Source organism: Fomitiporia mediterranea, assembly GCF_000271605.1.
Source record: "Fomitiporia mediterranea MF3/22 unplaced genomic scaffold FOMMEscaffold_5, whole genome shotgun sequence".
Taxonomy (NCBI): domain Eukaryota; kingdom Fungi; phylum Basidiomycota; class Agaricomycetes; order Hymenochaetales; family Hymenochaetaceae; genus Fomitiporia; species Fomitiporia mediterranea.
The window spans coordinates 4,155,608-4,176,043 of NW_006760390.1; the positions used below are offsets into that span (position 1 = coordinate 4,155,608).

Consider the following 20,436-nt stretch of genomic DNA (forward strand, 5'->3'; position numbering starts at 1 on the left):
ATGTCCAGGTGAACTAGAAGCCCATGGAAGAAAGATGAACATGATGAGACTCAAACCAAGCAGTAGCAAGTTTAGACTTGTGCTTAGGATCATTGTCCTGAGCAAAATGAGCATACTTCTTAGTGATTCTGAGTTTCTTCAAGGTAGAGAGAAGTGAACTCTGCAGGATTTGTGTGTACATCTCTGCATCCATCTTACCCTCAATCCTATGAAGAGTCCCAACACCTTTGGAAGTGACACACCCCCAAACCATAATACTTCCACCTCCATGCTTCACCATCTTCTGCACATAAACATCATCAAACTCCTGCCCAGACCTCCTGTAACACCACTGACAACCATCAGAGCCAAAAAGATTGAATTTGGACTCATCAGAGAAAATGACAGAATGCCAGTCTAGAGCAGTCCAATCTCCAAACGTGTGAGCCCATTCTTTTCTAGCCTGCCTCAATTTGATGCTGAGAAAGGGCTTACAGCAACAAACATAGGCCTTAAGACCATGTTTATAAAGGTGACAATGCATAGTACTCTTGCTGACATGAGGGAAGTGGTTTTGTTTGAGATTGGTAGCATTATGAGCTGAACCAGATGCAAGCATTCTAGCAGTAGAACAACGGTCGGGTGACGAAAGCTTGGTGGGACGACCTGGCTTGGGCATAACAAAGTACAGATCACCAGTAAGGAGGAGCTTGCAGTGCAATTGGGAGACGGTAGAACGAGAAAGGCCAAGCCTTTTGGCACACTCAGAGTGAGACATGCCAGCATGCTTGTAGTCCAATAGATGCACTTTACGAGTGGGTGTAGTGTAGTGCATAGAGTAGAATAGAGGTAATACTAAAGCCCAGGGTGCAAAAGGAGGCACAGGTGTCGAAATAATGAGCACTGGGGCAGCCTTTTTAAAGTGTATGTGCTGCACACATATGTAATGCAACAGCATGTTTTTTTTAGATCCGTCCGTCTTGTATAATTACTGCACATTTTGCAGTCTTTTTTACATACATATATTTGCAGTATATCACACTTAATTTACATGTAATTTATATGGGCATAAGTGTTGTGTGGAATGACGTGTAGAGGCAAAATGAAAAACACGTGGTGTGTTGCAATACTTTTGACGCGCACTGTAGCTCAGGAGGGCCTATAGTACGAGCAGTCCGAGAGTCCGAACCTTTCCCCAATCCCAACAGATTAAGGACGTCAAATGTGCTGTAGTGTGGTTGTGCAGAATTTGTATGTTCTTTCGGGATGACGTAGAGATAAAACTTCTAGCCTGAAAGGGCTTGCATGTGATAATGATCTATTGCGACTTTGCGTAATGAACGGGAGTATCGTGATCATATGCCCCTATGTGCTGTTCCGCAATGAGGATAAGGAGATCGAGAAATTGGACTCCCCATCTAGACTTTCAGGACCGAGCGGGTAAATAGGCGAACTCCACAGTGCACACATCCAACAAGGGCAGAGGACTGGTGAAAAGACTCCGTACGCGTGTGGAAAGCAAGCAAGCAAGCAAAATATGGAGGCGAGAGAGACGATCAGGCATTTAGTCATACTCATAGCATTTCTGTTCTCCATTGCAAGCAGTTTAGCATTTTGGTTGTGGACGTCGAGACGGAAGTAATGTAAGCTCGCGGAAGAGTCCGAAGAGAATGGCAGGACAAGAGCACGGATGCGGAACCGGTGACCTGCATGCCAGCGCGGATCATCGTGCATCACCCCTTTTTCCAATCAATTATAATCCTCGTAGATACCCCAGCGAACAGCCAGCTCCTCTGTTCACTTTATTCTTAGCCTTCCCGTCCATCCCACAGCAGTGCACACGGTTATACATATCCGAACCCCAGAGATTTTGCCATTGCTATCAATATCAATATCAACGATATTTGACGCTCGGCACGAACAATACGATATACGATACGATACGGACGGAGAACTATCATAGTAAGTTATGAAGCTCGTTTATTTCTCTCATTTCCTGTGCTGCGATCAATAGCCAGCATAGCAAGGAGACAGACGTATTGATAATTGGATCAGATCGGAGGCTGACAAGTCTCTGTGGCCCTGTAAATTGCTTATTACATTCCTGACTCGGCCAACAAGCGGCGGCTGTTTCATCTCACTTCGGGCATTTTTTTTTCATTTGACGTTGCTGGCTAGTTGCGGACCTGTGCGTGGAACGCCGAGAGGAGTTGAAACGTGTTACGTGCGCTCCCCAACAGTCCGTTTCTCCTGTGGCTATTTATTCGTTTATATAGGGAGAGCTGATCTATGTGCTTCCTCGTTTCTTCTTAGCTTCGCTGTACTAGTTACTTCGACCTATAGGCCAGGCCTACTACTACTACTTAAGAGCTCTCCTCTTGCTCTCGTCTGCCGAGTAGCTCCTATCCGTTCTTCTACCTCGTGCCCTCGTGCCCGTCCCTGTCCTCTCGCTCTCTCTATTCCTTCGTCCATCTTCATCCATCTTCGCATCGTCGATACCAGATGGCCATGCGCCCCTTCAACGTCTACGTCCACCCGGACTTCTCCTACCAACCATACGAAGCATACCACGGCTCAAACCACAAACCTTCACGACGAATTGCACTCGCGCTGGTGTTGATTAGTGCCGGCGCTGCGATTGCTGTGCATCGGTATAATCCGGATTTGGATTTGTTAAGACCGATTTTGGGGATGGTGGGATTGGAGGGTGTCGTGCCGTTGTAGAGTTTGCGAGCGTGTTTGGTGGAGGAAAGTGTTGGATGTGGATGTGGGCTTTGGTGAGTCAGCTGTGCGTTTGGTGTGGTGACAATCCCCGCTGACATCGCACATCACAGATCAGACTCGGACTCGGACTCGGACTCGGACTCGGACTCGGACTCGGACTCGGTCCCGGACTTCATAATTGTCTGGTGATAGACAATGACGTTAAATACATACATACCGCGAGCAAGCATGACGAATTACTGAGACGCGTCGGACACGGACTCGGACATTCTTATCAAGCTAGACCCATCAATCCACCACCACCATCGATAGCACAGCGCCACCGGCATGTAACACCTCATTCATACGTTAACCTCATTCGTATATGCGGATGCGCTTGCGTTGCATTGCATACGTGTTTCGTCCGTCCTTCCGGAGCTTGTAGTAGTCATTTGTTCCGTGTCGTGTGAACATCCGACGTCCACGCAAACCAGCCAGCCACGCCAGCGCGCTTTCTCGACACTCTACATCTGTTGGTCGTCAATCCCCGTTGTACGCTTTACTATCATATCATATCTATTTCTCCCTGTATCACCTCCCCAATGTGCTGTTCGCCCCCATCTTATGTCTATTTTCTGTTTTTCCCAGTATATTTGACTATTGTTCTATTTTAGCAGTCCATTCGAGGCTTTATTTATCAAGTTCCGTTCTCTCCATTCCATTCCATTCCAATCTTTTCAATTCGTTTTTTTCCCTTGGTTTTTATCCTCTTTTGGTGTTCATCATTACTCGTTTGGTCCACATATGAGATTCGACCACACCTCAATTCGGGTCTGTGCTCTCGTTTCCTTGCTTTGATTCCATCCGGTCCCATCATTGCCTCTACATCATAGCATCAATGCACTGCACTACTCAGTAACAAACGTTCATTCCCTTTCCTTTTCCTCTTTTTACTTTACCCTCTTTACATATCTATACATCACATAGCATTAGCAATTACCTGCATGTATGCATGTACAAAGGAACGAATGAATAAATCGAGCTGTACATATGTATTATCATTAGAACCAATTACACCCCCTCATTGTTGATTTATATACTGATATTTGACATTTTGTTAGATTGCATATGTTGATTTGGATCAACTAATCCAGACCGTTTGTCAGGGATAGTCACATGCATAATATTAGCAACACTGGACTAGAAGGCAAGGTGCTTGCTGGAGTGGAACAATACATTTAACACAAGGGAAAACATGTTTCCAACCATGTGGAATTTCTTCAAGTAGCATGTGATTTCATAACACCTAAGGTCTTTGTTTTCTTTCTATCTTGGCATTCATTACTCTACTAGTCTAAAGAATTTGTCAGTACAATAACATAGTAATACTGAATTCTATTAGTTTATTATTGTTATTAGTTTAATCTGTGTCAGATTAGGTCACTAGGAAGCAGATTAGGAGTTATTTGTAGGCTATAACTAAGCAACTAACTGTATTTCTCCTAGTCTTTTCATTTAATTTACAATTTCATTTATGTATAGAAGCTTGAAAGCTGCTATTAGCTATACAAAGTGTAAAAACCAAGCAATGCGTTGACACAAATCATATACCTGATGTATATTGAATGCTTCTGTTCTGTGAAGTCGAGAACCTTGCCTGCCAATAAATTATGTAATACTAAAATCGGAGCAGTGGGTTGACCGAAATCAAGTGCTTCTCTGTTCTAATCTTGTTTTTACGCGCTCTCTACTGCAACTCTATTACCTCGGCCTTGTACATCTCTCTTTCCCGATGGATAAATTTCTCTCAAGCAGACGGGTGTTTGGCCGTCCTATCTATCTCCTCGTATACAAGTCCTTCCTCGGGCAGTCGGCCTCACAAATGCAACGAGAATAAGCATGTACGCAATGCACATTTAGAATTTCGATGTGCTACATGACAGTTCACCGGTGAATACGGAAAGTAGTCTTCCATGACTGATATAGCTATCCATCATCGCTCTACTATATAAACAGGCCTGCTGCTCGTGTACAGCACGTTCAAACCACGACGACCACTGGATTCGAGTAGTGTTCAACTATGGCTACGCTCAGCCCGATTCCTCTGCCTCCTACAATCCCATTCTTAGGGAATGCAAATCTTATCGACGTCGAGCTACCTGTGCGCTCGTTCTTACTTCTTGCAAAACAATATGGCGAGATCTATCAGCTTACGTTCAGTGGTGGTGTCGTTATCGTGCATATCAACTCTGCTGCTATGGTTCGGCAAGTTAGCGACGATGCGCATTTTAAGAAGTCTGTGAGTCGGGGTTTGAGGGAGGTGAGGAACTTGGCTGGGGATGGGCTGTTTACTGCTGATAGCGATGAACCAAACTGGGGCATTGCGCGTATGTCTACTTTTTTACTTCTTTCCTTCTGTTGCGTTGAGCTGACACGAGGAAAAACAACGATGTCATGCAGATCGGATCCTCATGCCTGCCTTCGGCATAGCAAACGTTCGCAACATGTTCCCCGACATGCAAGACATCTGCTCCCAAATGCTTCTCAAGTGGACCAGGTTCGGCTCGTCACACGTCTTCGACCCATCCGAAGACTATACACGCTTGACGTTCGACACAATCGCACTATGCAGCATGTCTTATCGCTTTAACTCTTTCTATGAGCGTGACATGCCGCAATTCACACAAGAGATGGTAGAGTTTTTGAGTGTCTCGAATCGACGGGCGTTTAGACCTGCGTTTATGAAGTTGGTGCCGCTTGTGTATAAGAATGAGGATGATAAGTATTTTGAGGATGCGAAGCATATGACTGACCTTGCGAGGGAGATTATTAGGAAGAGGAAGGAGGAGTCGCCTGTTGAGCAGCATGGTGATTTGTTGGAGCTTATGTTGGAAGGAAGGGACCCGAAGACTGGCGAGAAGCTTTCGGAGGAGAACATCATTTACAATGTGAGTAATTACGTTGCCTGTTTGTGATTATTATCTTACTGCGTTTGATCAGCTCCTTACGTTCCTTATTGCGGGACACGAGACAACATCCGGTAAGGTTCTCGACTTGCCAAAGTTACAAGAAACTCATACAGGATCTAGGTCTTTTGACGTTCGCAACATACTACCTCCTCAAGAACCCATCCTGTCTCCAAAAGCTACGCGAAGAACTAGACGAAGTCCTCGGTTCCGAAGATCCCACACTCGAAGATCTGGGGAAGATGCCATACCTCACAGCAGTCATGCGCGAAACGCTTCGTCTCAGTCCAACCGCACCTGCGCGGAGCGTCGCGCCCCTCCAAGACGCAGAGTTAATCGGCGGGGACGGTGACCCAGCTAACCCATCTAACAGACGCTATGCTGTCAAGAAGGATCAGTTAGTAGTCGTTCACGCTATCACCTCCATGCGAGACCCACTCGTCTGGGGAGACGACGCCGAGTCTTTCCGTCCCGAACGCATGTTGGACGGGAAATTTGAAAGTCTACCGGAACAAGCGTGGCAACCCTTCGGGTACGGTATGCGAGCGTGTATTGGGAGAGCGTTCGCATGGCAGGAGGCGATGCTTGTGCTTGCGTGTGTTTTTAGCCAGTTTGATTTGTTTTTTGAGGATTCGGGGTATTCGTTGGAGATTAAGCAGGCGTTGACGATTAAGCCGAAGGATATGTTTGTTAGGGCTGTTCCGAGGAGGAGGAAGGGTGGTTCGGTGAGGGTGCCGAGACCGATTGTTGGGGGTGTGGGTGAAAAAGCGAAGAGTGATGCTGGAGAGACGAGTCAGGTAGCTGAGGGTGGACATCCGTTGACTGTGCTTTATGGAAGTAATACTGGGACGAGTCAGGCATTTGCACAGCGGATCGCGTCTGATGCACATCTTCATGGTGAGCCTTGTTACTTTGCAACACATTCTATGCTTTTAATTCACTCGTGTCGGTGTTTAATAGGCTTCAAGGCACAGATAAACACGCTCGACAGTGCAACAGGTCGCCTTCCCACAAACGGACCAGTCATCATCGTAACAGCGTCATTCGAAGGCGAGCCAGCAGACAACGCAGCTCAGTTCGTTGCTTGGCTTTCCGCTCTCCAACAATCCGAAACATCGAAATCATCATCTCTGAATGACATCGCATACACGGTATTTGGATGCGGGAACCGAGAATGGGTAAGGACGTACCAACGTATCCCGAAGTTGATCGACGAGAAGATGAACGAGGCGGGAGCGGAGCGATTGATGGAGTGTGGGGAAGGGGATGCTGGTTCTCCAGAGTTTTTCCAGAAGTTTGATGAGTATGAGGAGAGGATGTGGGGTGTACTTGAGAAGGTTCGTTTTCTTCTTTCTTTTGTTTGGTTTTTTGTGTTCAGTATTGATAGTACTCATGGCGTCTTTTATCTTACAGAAATATAACGTAACAGGAAAAGCCGGCGGTGCAGACGCAGGACTCGACGTTGAACTTGCTAGTGCAGGTACAGGACGTGCTAAGGTTTTGAGGCAGATGGATGCTGAGATAGGTGAAGTGTTGGAGAATAGGCTGTTGACGAAGCCTGGAGCGCCGGAAAAGAGACATATTGGTGAGTGAATTCCTACTATATATTACCTCAATGCTTAACTATGAGCGTTTAGCTATTTCACTCCCGGAGGGGATGTCGTACAGGGCTGGCGACTATCTTGCTATGTGCGTATGACCTCTCGTTAAACTAGGGTGACGTCTGACTCTGTTGAATTGTAGTCTTCCGTCAAACCCTGAGGAGACTGTTCAGCGGGCTATGAAACGATTCAAGCTGACTAGTGATCAAGAGGTACGACCTATGAGTTCTGATAGTGAGACGCATGCGACTAAGCGGGATGCAGATAACGATCAAAGCTAGTGGACCGACGACGCTTCCCACTAACGCACCAGTCTCTGTCCATTCGCTTCTCAGCGGGTTCGTCGAGCTAAGCCAACCTGCTACTACACGAGAACTTCAAGCAATGAAAGCATCAACGACAAACGAAAGTGTCATTGCGAAGTTGAACAAATTGCTGGAGAACTACTCGGATGAAGTCCTCAAGAAACGTGTCAGCATGCTCGACTTACTGGAACAATACCCAGAAATCAATTTGTCGCTTGCTACTTTCCTCAATCTTATACCGCCGATGCGGATTCGACAGTATTCGATTTCGTCTAGCCCTTTGGTGGATGCAAGGGTTGTTTCGTTGACTGTTAGCGTCATCGACGCACCTGCGATTTCCGGGATGTCGAATATACGATTTAGGGGAGTTGCGTCGTCTTTCCTCGCCAGCCTCAAAAAGGGATCGAAAGTACCCGTCGTAGTCCGTCCATCAGGCGCACAATTCGCACTCCCTTCAGACCCAACAACGCCAATAGTGATGTTCTGCGTCGGCTCTGGATTAGCACCGTTCCGCGGGTTTGTACAAGAACGTGCAGCGCAGAAGCTCGCTGGGAGGGAGGTAGGGAGGATGATGTTGTTTGTTGGGTGTAGACACCCTGAGGAGGATTATTTGTATATGGATGGGGATGGAGAGATGAAAGAGTGGGTTGGGATGGGTGTTATTGATATTCGACCGGCATTTTCGAGGTGCAATGATAAGTCGGAGGGGTGTAAATACGTTCAGCAGTACGTGCATCACTCAGTTCTGTCATTCTCCGCTAATCCTTGGATTGCAGTCGTATGTGGCATGACCGGAAGATAATCACAGAACTGTATGACGAGCATGCAAAGGTAAGCCTCTCAAATTCAAAATGACTATTCAAATTCTTATGCATTTCATTTATTTACTTATAGTTCTACACATGCGGCACACGCCAGGCAGCGAACGGGATCAAGGAAGCCTGTATCAACATTATCAAAGACAACCATCCGGATTGGAATATTGAGCGTTCGACAGCTGCGTTTGAGCATATTCAGAAGGAGAGGTATGCTGCAGATGTTTTCGATTGATGGGTGTAGGTGTGGTTCTCTTGTTTTCTTGGTATCTCGGTTTGGTGTAAAGTGAAGTCGATGGTTCAAATTATAGACAGACAGATACTCGTGTACTTTGTACCTTTACAGCACTGAAGACAGAGTTCAGACTGGTGCTTAGAGGCATTCACATTTTCACACGCTTGATAACTTCGACTTCTGATAATAGTGAATGAGTACACGAGAAGAAATAGTAATACTCCCAGAGTCAATGTGTCAGTACATCATGTGATTCAAGGGACTTATATATTAAGGCAAGAATGCTTCTTTGAATACATGCTACTCCCTCGTACGGACTTCGCTTTGCTTTTTTGTGCGATTTCCAGGAACATGACTATCCCTTTTTATATTTCGTCTTGCTACTTGCACTAAATCTATTGTGGATGCATCCGGGTCATGCATGTTACAAAATACTCGGTTACTTAGTGTCTTTTCTCGTGACGCAGTCTGAAACCACTGAGACATACGAAGATGAAATCATTCAGTGAGTGCAAATTAATACTCCAGAGATTGCTGATAGTACCTGATAGTTCTTCAGAACCATGTCCACACTGGGCCTGTCATCTAATTCCTTCTTCAGAAGGTCACCTAAAAGATCACGGGCTTCAATCACGTTTTGTTTTCAGTACATGTATTATAAATCATTAATTCGCTTATGATATTTGGAGTGAAGAAGAAAAAATGCGCATAATATTTTAGCACGTACCATCAGATGAAATATTCTCATATCTCGTTTGGCTAAAGTCGAAGTCCCTTCGATTAATTTCATCTGCTAATACTTTTTTAGGCTTGGTTTGGAACCATGGCACACATCCACAGAGCATTTCATAAAGTGTTATCCTATCAAAGATAAAATGAAGCAGTTAGGAAGATATAATCAATTGTACTACATGTTTAATATTGAATCTAATCACTGACCCTGTAGCCCATATATCTCCTTTTCTCCCAATTTTATTAGTATTGAATGCTTCTGGAGGGCAATACTTCATTGTACCAGCACCGAGGAATTTAACTGTACCGTCTGACTTGAGGCGAGAAGAGCTATGTATATAATATTCAGCCTGTGTAAGACAGTGGACAATAGTAATTAACTTCTCAAAACTGCTCACAGGCCAAGGTCACCCAGTGCTGGAACCCAGGGAAATACATCGCTATTGTTCTTCGGTTCTCGAGCACGTAGGAGTATGTTCCGTGGTCTTTTATTTTGGGACAAATTGACAGAAAAGTTAGAAAAGTCCCATATTACAACAAAAACTATGAGACTCACTTAACATCTCTATGTATTATACTTCTATGATGTAGGTATTGAAGTCCCATTGATACATCCCTATTCAGTAATGGTATGAGTATTTTAAACTGGCAGGGCTTTCGTGCTTTGTACCTTATAATCTCCATCACAACTGCCTCAGAGTAATGGCTGTGTGCGAGCAGGTACGAGCGTACACTACCACATTTGGCGAATTCGAAGACGAAGCACGGACGTTTGGTAGATGGGTCAATATACTCATCTAAGAACATAATCTGTTCAAGTATTATATAATAATGCATACTGCGTTAGCGTGTTAGTTATTGTATGCTGACTTACAATGTTGGGATGCCGTCCGATGTTGTCCCTTACTGACACCCATCTTCTTACAATCTTATTAATCTTATGTTCGCCGTGAATGTCTTCCTCATAAGCTCCCTTTTTAATCCATTTTACTGCCACCACTTCTCCAGTTCGAACGTTTTTTCCTTCCTGTAATTACAGAACGAAAGCACAATGAGACATATTGAACCAATTCAGAGTGCAACCCACATAAACATTGGCAAATGTTCCAGAGCCAAGCATTTTAGTTGAATCATATTCGTATGGACAGTTATGATTGTCAGCTTCCTTCTTTCTTAACATATTTTAACAATGAGGTATCAATGTATGTTCTGATCTGAGTATGGCACAAGGTGCCTCTCCTGATAGATAGTCAGTCTGTGCGGATTTGAGGTCAACCTTGCATACAATTTTGCTGAGACCGTATTATTAATGACTTTGATGCTAAAAGTACATCCTAGTTTTATTACAAAATACGTTTCAGAGTGTGGCACAAGTATGATTGCAAACTAGATATATGTAATAATAGTTGAGCAGTACTGGTTACATACTATCCTGTTGAGGTATGATGAAATGATTCCAAACTTGTGAGTTATGAATACATATGATATAGTCTGTTTTCCAGCAGCTGAACAGGCTAATATAAATATTTGTTACACCTGTGGCCAAGTGTGAGTAGTGGGTACAAACTACAAATAGAGACCGTGGTTATAATTGTAGTCTGTAATTGGTTGTTGCAAAGTAATACTAGTGAGGAAGCAAGAAACTGAAATTAGTGTTGAAAGGACATCAATAAGTCGAGAACCTCAAGGAGGAGCATCCGTCACAAAAACCTAAACCTATCTATATGAGTGTCTACCATGTTTCTGCAAATTGTCTTATCAATACAAACATGCAGACAAAGAAATCATGGAATGTGTACAGTATACATATTCAAGTGACATTGGAACACCGGATTGTGTGTGCTTTCGATGTGGAATAATACACGATAAAATCCCAATACAAACTAAGCTATATATGCAGTGGAGTAATAGAGGAGTGTATGGAACACGAACATATTGTATTTCTAAACGTCGTGCCAAAGTTGATTCTCGGGGTCATGAACGGCTGTCAAGCGTCTGCGTGCACTAATTTTGCCTTCTACTCCAGTCTCGTGCTTCCACTGGATACCGCCATGGTAACCTCCAGACGTCCCTCCATCGGTTTCATTGAGAGGAAGGCAGAGCCACTCGAACGCTGGGGAGAAATGCAGGCAGGCGAGTGTACAGAGTGCGGGCAGATTAGTCGAGTTCTCAAGGCTGATGACTGCTCGCCGAGACGGAGTGGACCATAAGCAAATTGTATGTAGGTGTCTGAAGCACGGCAGTGGAGATGCAGGGCCCGTCTGCATTCATTAAATATAAGACGTGTGAAAGAGACTCTGATTTCAAGAGACACACATACCTTGGCACTGAGACTCGAGACCTTGTCATCATTCATAGGATCAAGAATGCTTGCAGGTAAGAATCCCAGCACCCTGAGTCCCAGAAGGTTTTGTGAAATGGACAATAGAACGTCTGTAAGGGCATGGGGTGGGAGGTCAAGGGCTATCCTCAACGACAGCACTGGGCCAATACTGAGTGCAAAATCTTTGATTGTACAGTACAGGTACACTGCTTGCTCATAACTAGGGAGAACTAATTGCAGCCCTGCAAGTTGAACTGAACGGGTAGGATCCTAACCATACCCCTTGGCAGCCAAACTTGAATTCCATGCATACACATCATGCACTGACACAGAAGTAATGTGGCAATAAACGTACTCTGATGTGACAAGCACTGCAAAAGTGGCTCCAGGGACCCACAAGTGTGTTATTTGTCTTCTAGGGACTAGAGTGCATGCAAGCACAAGAGACTCTGAATGTAGTGTCTTGAGGTGAGGGAGAGCAGTGGGAGGTAAGAATACCCTGAAAATGGAAATGAGAGAATCATCTGGATCTGAGAAGGGTTGAGTGCTAGCTTCCATATTGGTATTGCTTGGACCATGTAGCATATTATTATGATGGTTGCTGTTTGAGTCGACTGGTAATGAGTCAAGGGAGACAAGGGCTCCAGTCCATGATAATTCCTCAAGAGACACTTGCATTTGAAGTGTGGTCAAAAGCTCTGCATCCAGGATGAACACACATTGCAGATTCTTGAGTCTGTTTTCCAGAATTGCAGAAAGAACCTAGGACAGAAATGAATCCCTTCCATTGTTGATAGTGAGACTTTCGAGCACCATCAGCTGGCCTAAGACGTTGTGAATGTCTGACCAATATGTTGTGCTTTCAGTTTCTTGCTTGTCCAGTAGAAACTCGAGTCGAAGTTCATGTATGAGAAGTGTAAAGCAAGGACATTTCTTCATAGTATTGATGAACTTCTTCCTGTAGTCCTTTGACAGAATTATAATCCATTGTTGTAATTCTGTTTCAGACAGCCTTTGAAGGACTCAGGATGTGGCAGTGAGTGTACACAAATCATGTCAGGACTGAACATGAGGACAGATAGAGAAGTAGAGTTCAACAGGGAGTCGCATGGTTTCCTTTAGCAAGCCTGGCATGGTGGTAAAAAGGAGAGCTTATTGTGTGGAAGCTGACAGTGAGAGTTGGCATGAGTGTCATCATTCAATAAGCACAATATAGATTAGATTATCTCTAACCTCGTTATCTAATCATATTGCTGACATAATAAACTATGTCAATTGAGCTTGATCCAGGCATTGCCTTTGACTACTTTTTGCTCTTTATTGCAATGAAATTGAATTTCTCAAAACACTACTTAGGCAATACAGACTCATTGTATAAAATCGAAACCAAATGCAGGCAGTAGTGTAAGTCTCTGCCTTTTGGCACACTCGTAAAATGTGTCCTCCAAGATTTGCCTCACAGAAGCATATTCCTTGTGTGATCAAGCACAGTTTTCACACCTTCTTCTAATGATGGCCCTGTTTTGAAGCCTGTAGAACCTATGATCCGTAAGCATTGCTTCACTCTTTATCTGTACTGGCATCTAAGATCATGTAGATAGAAGGAGCTTGTTGTGATGGATTCTGGTACCTACAACAACCAATACAGTGTATAAAATCTGCTGTACTGCTTCAAGTTCATGCAAGCCCTCGAAACTCCTTCTTACACTAGATTAGCTTGATATGCCTGCAATAACTCGTTCTAATGTCGATCCGATCGATTCTAGCCTTGCATCAGCTCTTCAGCCAATATTCACATTGTACTATTCAAGGATAGCTACTGCTGCTTTCCTGGTCTATGACACATGTGAGTCCTTGCTTGTGAAACATGATATCCTTAATAAAACTTAAATTACTCACCTCTGTCTAGAATCAGTGACCACAATGGATAGAGAGGTCAGCTCCTATATCCTTGCATCAGGGCCCAATTTCTGATTCTTCGTTGCAACCTTAGGTCAAATATTTCTGGGTACACTTACACACCATTTGACTGAAGTGCTGAGTATACACTCCTGAACACAAACACAACCTATGTAGGCATCACTGCAAAAGCCTGTTAGCATAGTCTATTTTGTGATAAGCATTAGAATCTTTGTTAGATTTCCTCAACTAAAATCACATTTCTAAACTCAGGAATTTACAGAATCAGTACATAGGTACTCTGGGCACTGTTTCAGCTCTGATCAGTGAGACAATCCACTTTGATTATATTATGACCTGCAGCTGATACCTTTGTACAGCCGTTGCTCGGATGTATCATACCAATCTTAGTATGTAAGTGGACCTGGTTAGCATTACAGTAGGCTTTGATGAACCTCTTTCAGATGTAAGGTTGCTGCACAAGCATTGCATCTTGGTTTAATAGTTTTGTGGGTCGAGCTGTTGACTGGACAGTCAACATGTCTAGTAAGTATGTACATCATCATATGAGATAATACTTCTTAGTAGGAATTTGTAGATTGGATTACTGTCTCTCTGATTGACTGTACATTCTATCACTCAGTCATCTTTGTTATGGTTCTCTACTCTTGTACCTTCAGTTCTGAGGGTTCTGCACCCTTCCATAGAGTGCTGTCTATAGACTATATGTATACTAACTCTTACTACTACCCTTCCTTACTTCATCATTCTATTCCTTTAACTACCCCTTCATTCTTTGTTTATTCTATAGTCTCTTACCCTTTATCCATCCCTTTATTCTTTGTACCTTTATCTTTGACCTTCCCTTTCTTTCATTCTTTGTGGCTTATCATTCTTAGTAGCTCATACTCCCTGAGTACTCTTGTATAGTTTAGTATATATAGGTGTACAAGATCAGACTAGTCTTGTAGTCTTAATCTTGTCTACTCTAGATAGTCCTGTACTCTTAGGCTTACTCTATATACTCTACTCTTGTCTCACTCACTCACTCTGTCTGTTCTGTAAGTTCTGACTATGTTCTAGTACTTACATTCTGTATTTCTATTGTGTAGGATAGTTATAGCTTAGGTCCCCTTACTGAGCCTTCAGGTCCCCTCTATACTGTTACTAACATTAGATTAAGACTACTCATTACTACCCTATAACTCTCCTATGTTTCAAGCATTAGTACTTACTATTGTGTCAATCTCTTTTCTTTGTTCTAACCCTTTTACATTTTTAAATTTTAAACTTTCTAAACTCTTTTAAACTTTTACTACTCTTCTTCTATTCATTACCCCTTTTAGTTTAGTGCTGATTCCTTTATAGTATAAACATAGACTCTCTTACACTAACTACCACCCTTACTGTCCTACTAGATTAGTAGTTATGAGTAGAACTAGCTTAATATGTATAGACCTCTATCTAAGAGGTCTTTACTAACTATATACCTCTAACCCCTTTAGAACCTGTTCTAATTGTTCTAGAAGTTACAACCTGTTCTAGAAAGAAAGTGTATGTAGCCTACCCTTCAAACTTTAATAAGTAACACTTTAAGGACTTCTAGTACTAAGTTGAACTATACATAGCTACTACTTTGACTAATCTATTCTTAGATCTTAATTGTGTCCTATTTGTCCTCTCCTTCATAAAGGAAGGTAACACAACCACCTGAGCTTAGAACTGAATTAAAGAACATTAGATTAGAAGCCTGATCCAACTTCAGAACAATGAGTCCTATTTAGAATTCATAGAGTAACTCTGTACTTTCTTTATCAATCTGAATAAGAAGTATAATGTGTAGAACAAGCTTGTATCTCTGTGACAGGACAAACATTCTACTAATACCTTCTTTCAGGAGTTTGATATCTTAGCTTAGAAGACAGGATTTGTGCTTGAGTTTAATAATGTCCTTATTAGAATACTTGAAAAAGCTCTTCACTCAGAACTAGTTAATAAGATTCTTAGAATAATACTAAAACTAGTTACTTATACTAAGTAGAAGATGTGTACTATCTCCTTCAACTAAGCTATAACTTGGATGTGTCAAGTCTGTGTAGAACACTCACACATATGTTTAGCTCTAACAGTTCTAAGCCCTCAGATTAATCTACCTGTAATTTACAATTAATCTGTTCTAATAAACATTAGAGAAGTCTGAAAGTAAAGAGTATGCTTTACCTGTAGAAAGTCAGAGTACTAGATTAAGAACTGTCTGTAGAAGTAATAGTATATCTGTCAGGTCATTAGAGTAATAACAAGTGACAAACAGGATTTGTAGTGAGAAGCCTTTTTTACAAATCCAGAAGTCACCTTAGAACTCTTAGACTCTGACTACATACTCTAGGATTTTGTAGAGACCTAACAGTGAATGTAACACTGAAGGGTTATAACTCAGATTTTTTAATAGCCACTTTTGATTCAATAGACACTGTAGGATTAAAAGTAAATAAAGTAAGAAAAGTAGAAAAAGTAGAAAAAGTAGAAAAAGTAAATCAACAAAATTATTTATTAGAAAGAAAAAAGTCAAAAACAAAAGTAGATAGTTCTCCTATTTCTTCTGATTCTTTTGATTCTTCTCTTTATACTTTATCCAAGTTTAAATCTACACAATCTAACCTACTACTTTTGTATTCTAAGATCTTAGAACACTTAGAACACTACTTAGCCCTGTTTACTACTCAGTAGTTTGTCTATAGTATCAAGTAAGGATAGCCTCAGCTGAGTTTACAGTTAAGGACATGAGTCTGTCCTTGTCAAAAGAGAGAGGTTAATAAGGAAATGTTAGTACATATACTTACCCTCTTAGATGACAAGACTGTGTAAGCTGTACATTCCCTTCAGAACAAGTAGCAGTTCATCTGAGAATGTTCTAAGTACTAGCTCCAGGTCTCTGTCCTCTTAGCTCCCTTCTCAGGATTCCCTCAGATCTGAATAATAACTCTAGTAGACAGTAGATGTACTAGTTTGTACATTAATAAGGTCTTTGTGTAGGAATCACTATCTCCCTACTTAATGTGTTCCACTTCCAATCCTAGTATACAATATAGACAGAACTCTAAACTAGAATAGTCAGATTACTAAGTTTGTCTAACTACAGATGACTATTCAGGATTATAAGGAAAGTATTGAGTTCAGAGTCACTAACCTTAGAAAGACAGACATCTTTATTAGATTCAAATGGCTTAAGGCTCACAACCCTACTATTGACTAGTTAGAGTAGACACTTGTGTTTGATTAGTGTTCCAAGTCTTACAGCTACTTTATACTACTGTTCTGAGTAGATACAGACACTTCTAATGTTACTAACAGTTCTAATAAAGGTGACTAACTGTTCTTCTTCAACTAGAATGAATATGTGAACACATATTCTAGTCAAGGCAGGACAGAGTCAATCTAAAGGATGTCTAAGACAGAACCAGTCTAGAACCCTCTCAGAACAACTCTACTCTGGAACACACATAAACCTAACCTACTAGATTTTGTTCAAGAGTTCTCTAAAGTCTTTAGTAAAGAAGAATTTAACCAGCTTCCTAAATACTGTCCTTAAGACTATACAATTGAATTGACTAAGAGTTTCTAACTTAAGGATTGTAAGGTCTACCTGCTCAACAGAGACAAGTAGGAAGCACTTGACAAGTTCCTTTAGGAAAATCTTTAGAACAGTCAGATCTAACCCTCAAAGTCCTCTATAGTCTCTCCTTTCTTCTTTATCAAAAAGAAAGATAGGAAGCTCTACCTAGTCTAGGATTATTATTGTCTTAATAAGGGTACTGTTAAAAACAAGTACCTACTCCCTCTGATTTAGGAGCTTATTAATAAGATACATACATCTAGGGTTTTTACTAAGTTGGATGTCTGATAAGAATATAATAATATTTGGATCTAAGACAGAGATGAGTAGAAGGCTACATTCTAAACTAATTGTAGATTGTACAAACCAACTTAGAGTATGTTAGTGTGTATCTAGACAACATTCTGATCTTCACCTAGACAGTCAAGCACTATTACTGACTAATCTGAGTAGTTCTACAGTAGCTCTAAAATAATAAACTGTTCCTCTAAGAAGTAAAGTACTCTTTTACACAGGAGTTAGTAGATTATCTAAGCTTCATGATTGGTGAAGGAGAGGTCCACATGGATCCAGCAAAGGTAACTATAGTTTGGAACTAGCTACAATCTTAAAACCTGAAACAGGTCCAAGCATTCCTTAGGTTTGTAAACTACTACTAATGCTTTATTTAAGACTTTAGTACTATTGTCTAGCCCCTTCACAATCTTACTAACAAAGATGTTCCTTAGTAATAGAATGATTAGTAGTAGTCTGTGTTTGAGTCCCTCAAGTAGACTATTACTAGTAGGCCTGTATTAGTAGTTCTGACAGTTGTAAACAAGTTTCAAGTTAAAGCTAACTCTTCTGACTTTACAAATAGAGTAGTACTGTCCTAGTTCATTGACAGAAAGTAGTGTCTGATAGTGTTCCAATCAGAATCCCTCTCTACAACAGAACAGAACTACTCTATCTATAACAAGGAACTTCTTACAATTATCTGTTCCCTAGAGGAGTAGTGTTAATATCTCCTTAGTACTATACAGAAGTTTGAGATTTAGAGTAATCACCTTAATCTCTAGTACTTCTAAGTGTCTCAAAAGCTTAACTACTACTAAGCCTACTAGATGTTAGAACTGTAGAACTATGACTTTGTACTGACTCACAAACCTAGAATGTAAATGACAAAAGCTAATTTACTCTCAAGACAAGTAGGTTATAAAAGGGGGGAGAATGATAACAAAAATCTTGTTCTCCTAGACAATTCCTGTTTTGTGTCTAAGACAATCTGAGAGATCCAACTCAAATCTAAGAATGTTGACTTTGTTACCTACATATAGTAAGCTCTAAAACACACACAGGACTGGGTTGTAGTAAAGTAGCTAGAGAAGTAGGCTAGGGATTAGAAGGAGGATAAGGATGAACAGGTTTACTAGGAAGACTGACTGTACATTCTGAAGGATTAGAAACTGTAAGAGAACATTGTCTAAGCTTATCACAACAATCTGACTGTAGGACATTCAGGCTAATACAAAATATAGGAACTCATTACTTGGAACTACTAGTAGCTAGGAATATAGAGGGAAATCCTGAAGTATGTGACTAGTTACAATACATGCTAACAGACTAAGACTTACCAGACTAGGGTTTGGGCTCCTCTACATTTGTATTAGATTCTAGATCACTCTTAGGAAGAAGTCTTAGTAGACCTGATTAGTAAGCTACTCAAGTCTTAGGGTTACAACACTATTTGTGTAATTGTTGACTAATTCTCTAAGCAAGTTCATACAGTTCTGACTCAAACAGAACTCACTTCTGAAGGTATGGTGTGTATCTATCAGGATCACATTTTCTAGTTACATAGACTCTCTTAGAAGCTTATTCACAATTACAGACTATAATTCAAGTCAAAATTTATGTAGAACTTGTATGTGCTTCTTAGAATTCAAGGGAACCCTTCTACTACATATTACCTGTAGACTGACAGTCAAACTGAGTGAGTCAATCAGAAGATTGAGCTCTACCTCTGAATGTTTATTGATCATTAGTAATTGGATTAGTCTAAATGGTTAGCTCTAACAGAATTTGTGTACAATAACTGGTAACACTCTACAACAGGACAGTCCCTGTTCTTCCTCAATTATGAGAGACATTCATACTAGGGACAGTTCCAAACTGGAACAGTAGTTCTGAATCTGTAACAGACTTTGTAGAACAGATACACAGAACTAGGGAGGACATACAAGCTCTTTTAGAGAAGGTAGTACAGGTCATAAAGTAGAACTATGATTGGAAGAGGTTTATAGCTAAGGATTACTAGCTTAGTAACAAGGTTATACTAGAAGCCACTAATCTGACCTTGAATCACCTAATAAAGAAGTTGGACAACAAGTGCTTCAGACCCTTTGTTATTGAAAAGAAGGTTAGTACCTCTACCTACAAACTCTAACTTCTAACAATATGAAAACACATACACTCAGTGTTTAATAAGGTTCTGTTGTCTCAGTACTATGATCCCAGTTTTCCTTCACAATAAAGGCCCCCTCTACCTCTACTAGAACTTATTGGCTCTGAACCAGAATACAAAGTAGAGTACATAGTGGATACTAAGCTGCTACACAGAAAACTCAAATTCCTTGTTTACTAGAAAGGGTACCCAGTTGAGGAGCACACTTGGGAACCTACTAAGAACCTTACCTATGCTCCTAAGGTAATCTGAGATTTCTATCAGCTTCATCCCAGTACTCTGCACAAACTCAGCCTTACAGATTTTCAAGCTCTACTATTCCAACCTATGCCTGAGCTGCTGACCAAACCCTATGTTTACTAATTGGGACAATTGGTTTTAGAGGGGGGGTAATGTTACAGTTCTCCACTCTTGTACCTTCAGTTCTGAGGGTTCTGCACCCTTCTGTACCAGAACTCAGGACTTCTGTCCCTTGAGAGCACTGTCTATAGACTATATACATACTAACTCTTACTACTACCCTTCCTTACTTTATCATTCCATTCCTTTGACCACCCCTTCATTCTTTGTTCATTCTATAGTCTCTTACCCTTTGTCCATCCCTTCATTCTTTGTACCTTTATCTTTGACCTTCCCTTTCTTTCATTCTTCATGGCTTATCATTCTTAGTAGCTCATGCTCCCTGAGTACTCTTGTGTAGTTTAGTATATATAGGTGTACAAGATCAGACTGGTCCTGTAGTCTTGATCTTGTCTACTCTAGGTAGTTCTGTACTCTTAGGCTCACTCTATATACTCTACTCTTGTCTCACTCTCTCTCTCT

At 41.5% G+C, this 20,436-nt stretch overlaps 4 protein-coding genes across 4 annotated transcripts in view; 2 read left to right on the forward strand and 2 right to left on the reverse strand.

Annotated features, from left to right (window-relative positions):
- The window catches only part of FOMMEDRAFT_155818 (uncharacterized protein), a gene marked incomplete at both ends in the record, with an annotated part of 8,521 nt that extends 5,369 nt beyond the window's left edge, over positions 1-3,152 (forward strand). Inside the window, 3 exons of the mRNA XM_007266189.1 lie at positions 2,379-2,622; positions 2,658-2,756; positions 2,814-3,152. Coding sequence (XP_007266251.1) covers positions 2,379-2,622; positions 2,658-2,756; positions 2,814-3,152 — 682 coding nt within the window. The remainder of the gene's footprint in view (positions 1-2,378; positions 2,623-2,657; positions 2,757-2,813) is intronic.
- Positions 3,153-4,706: 1,554 nt separating this feature from the next.
- FOMMEDRAFT_107452 (cytochrome P450 oxidoreductase OrdA-like protein) lies at positions 4,707-8,746 on the forward strand. Its single transcript, XM_007266190.1, has 11 exons — positions 4,707-5,069; positions 5,143-5,630; positions 5,683-5,722; positions 5,772-6,545; positions 6,609-6,985; positions 7,062-7,233; positions 7,286-7,337; positions 7,392-7,461; positions 7,514-8,280; positions 8,331-8,385; positions 8,449-8,746. The coding sequence occupies exons 1-11, from the start codon at positions 4,763-4,765 to the stop codon at positions 8,602-8,604; spliced, it is 3,258 nt and encodes a 1,085-aa protein (XP_007266252.1). The 5' UTR covers positions 4,707-4,762; the 3' UTR covers positions 8,605-8,746.
- A 158-nt stretch (positions 8,747-8,904) lies between these two features.
- Positions 8,905-10,456, reverse strand: FOMMEDRAFT_28294 (kinase-like protein; the record flags this gene model as incomplete). Its single annotated transcript, XM_007266191.1, has 9 exons — positions 8,905-9,081; positions 9,149-9,228; positions 9,332-9,465; positions 9,544-9,666; positions 9,735-9,821; positions 9,893-9,916; positions 10,007-10,146; positions 10,211-10,363; positions 10,424-10,456. 9 exons carry the CDS (start codon positions 10,454-10,456, stop codon positions 8,905-8,907), a joined length of 951 nt encoding a protein of 316 aa, XP_007266253.1.
- Positions 10,457-11,279: 823 nt separating this feature from the next.
- FOMMEDRAFT_155820 (uncharacterized protein) lies at positions 11,280-12,217 on the reverse strand (the record flags this gene model as incomplete). The annotated part of the gene is made up of 3 exons (XM_007266192.1): positions 11,280-11,597; positions 11,657-11,828; positions 12,015-12,217. The coding sequence occupies 3 exons, from the start codon at positions 12,215-12,217 to the stop codon at positions 11,280-11,282; spliced, it is 693 nt and encodes a 230-aa protein (XP_007266254.1).
- Positions 12,218-20,436: the final 8,219 nt, after the last annotated feature.

Coding starts and splice junctions, on each gene's coding strand:
- FOMMEDRAFT_107452 (XM_007266190.1), top strand. CDS start 4,763: ATGGCTACGCTCAGCCCGATTCCTCTGCCTCCTACAATCCCATTCTTA. Junction 7,234..7,285: donor GCCGGAAAAGAGACATATTG/GTGAGTGAATTC, acceptor ATGAGCGTTTAG/CTATTTCACTCCCGGAGGGG. Junction 8,386..8,448: donor TGTATGACGAGCATGCAAAG/GTAAGCCTCTCA, acceptor ATTTACTTATAG/TTCTACACATGCGGCACACG.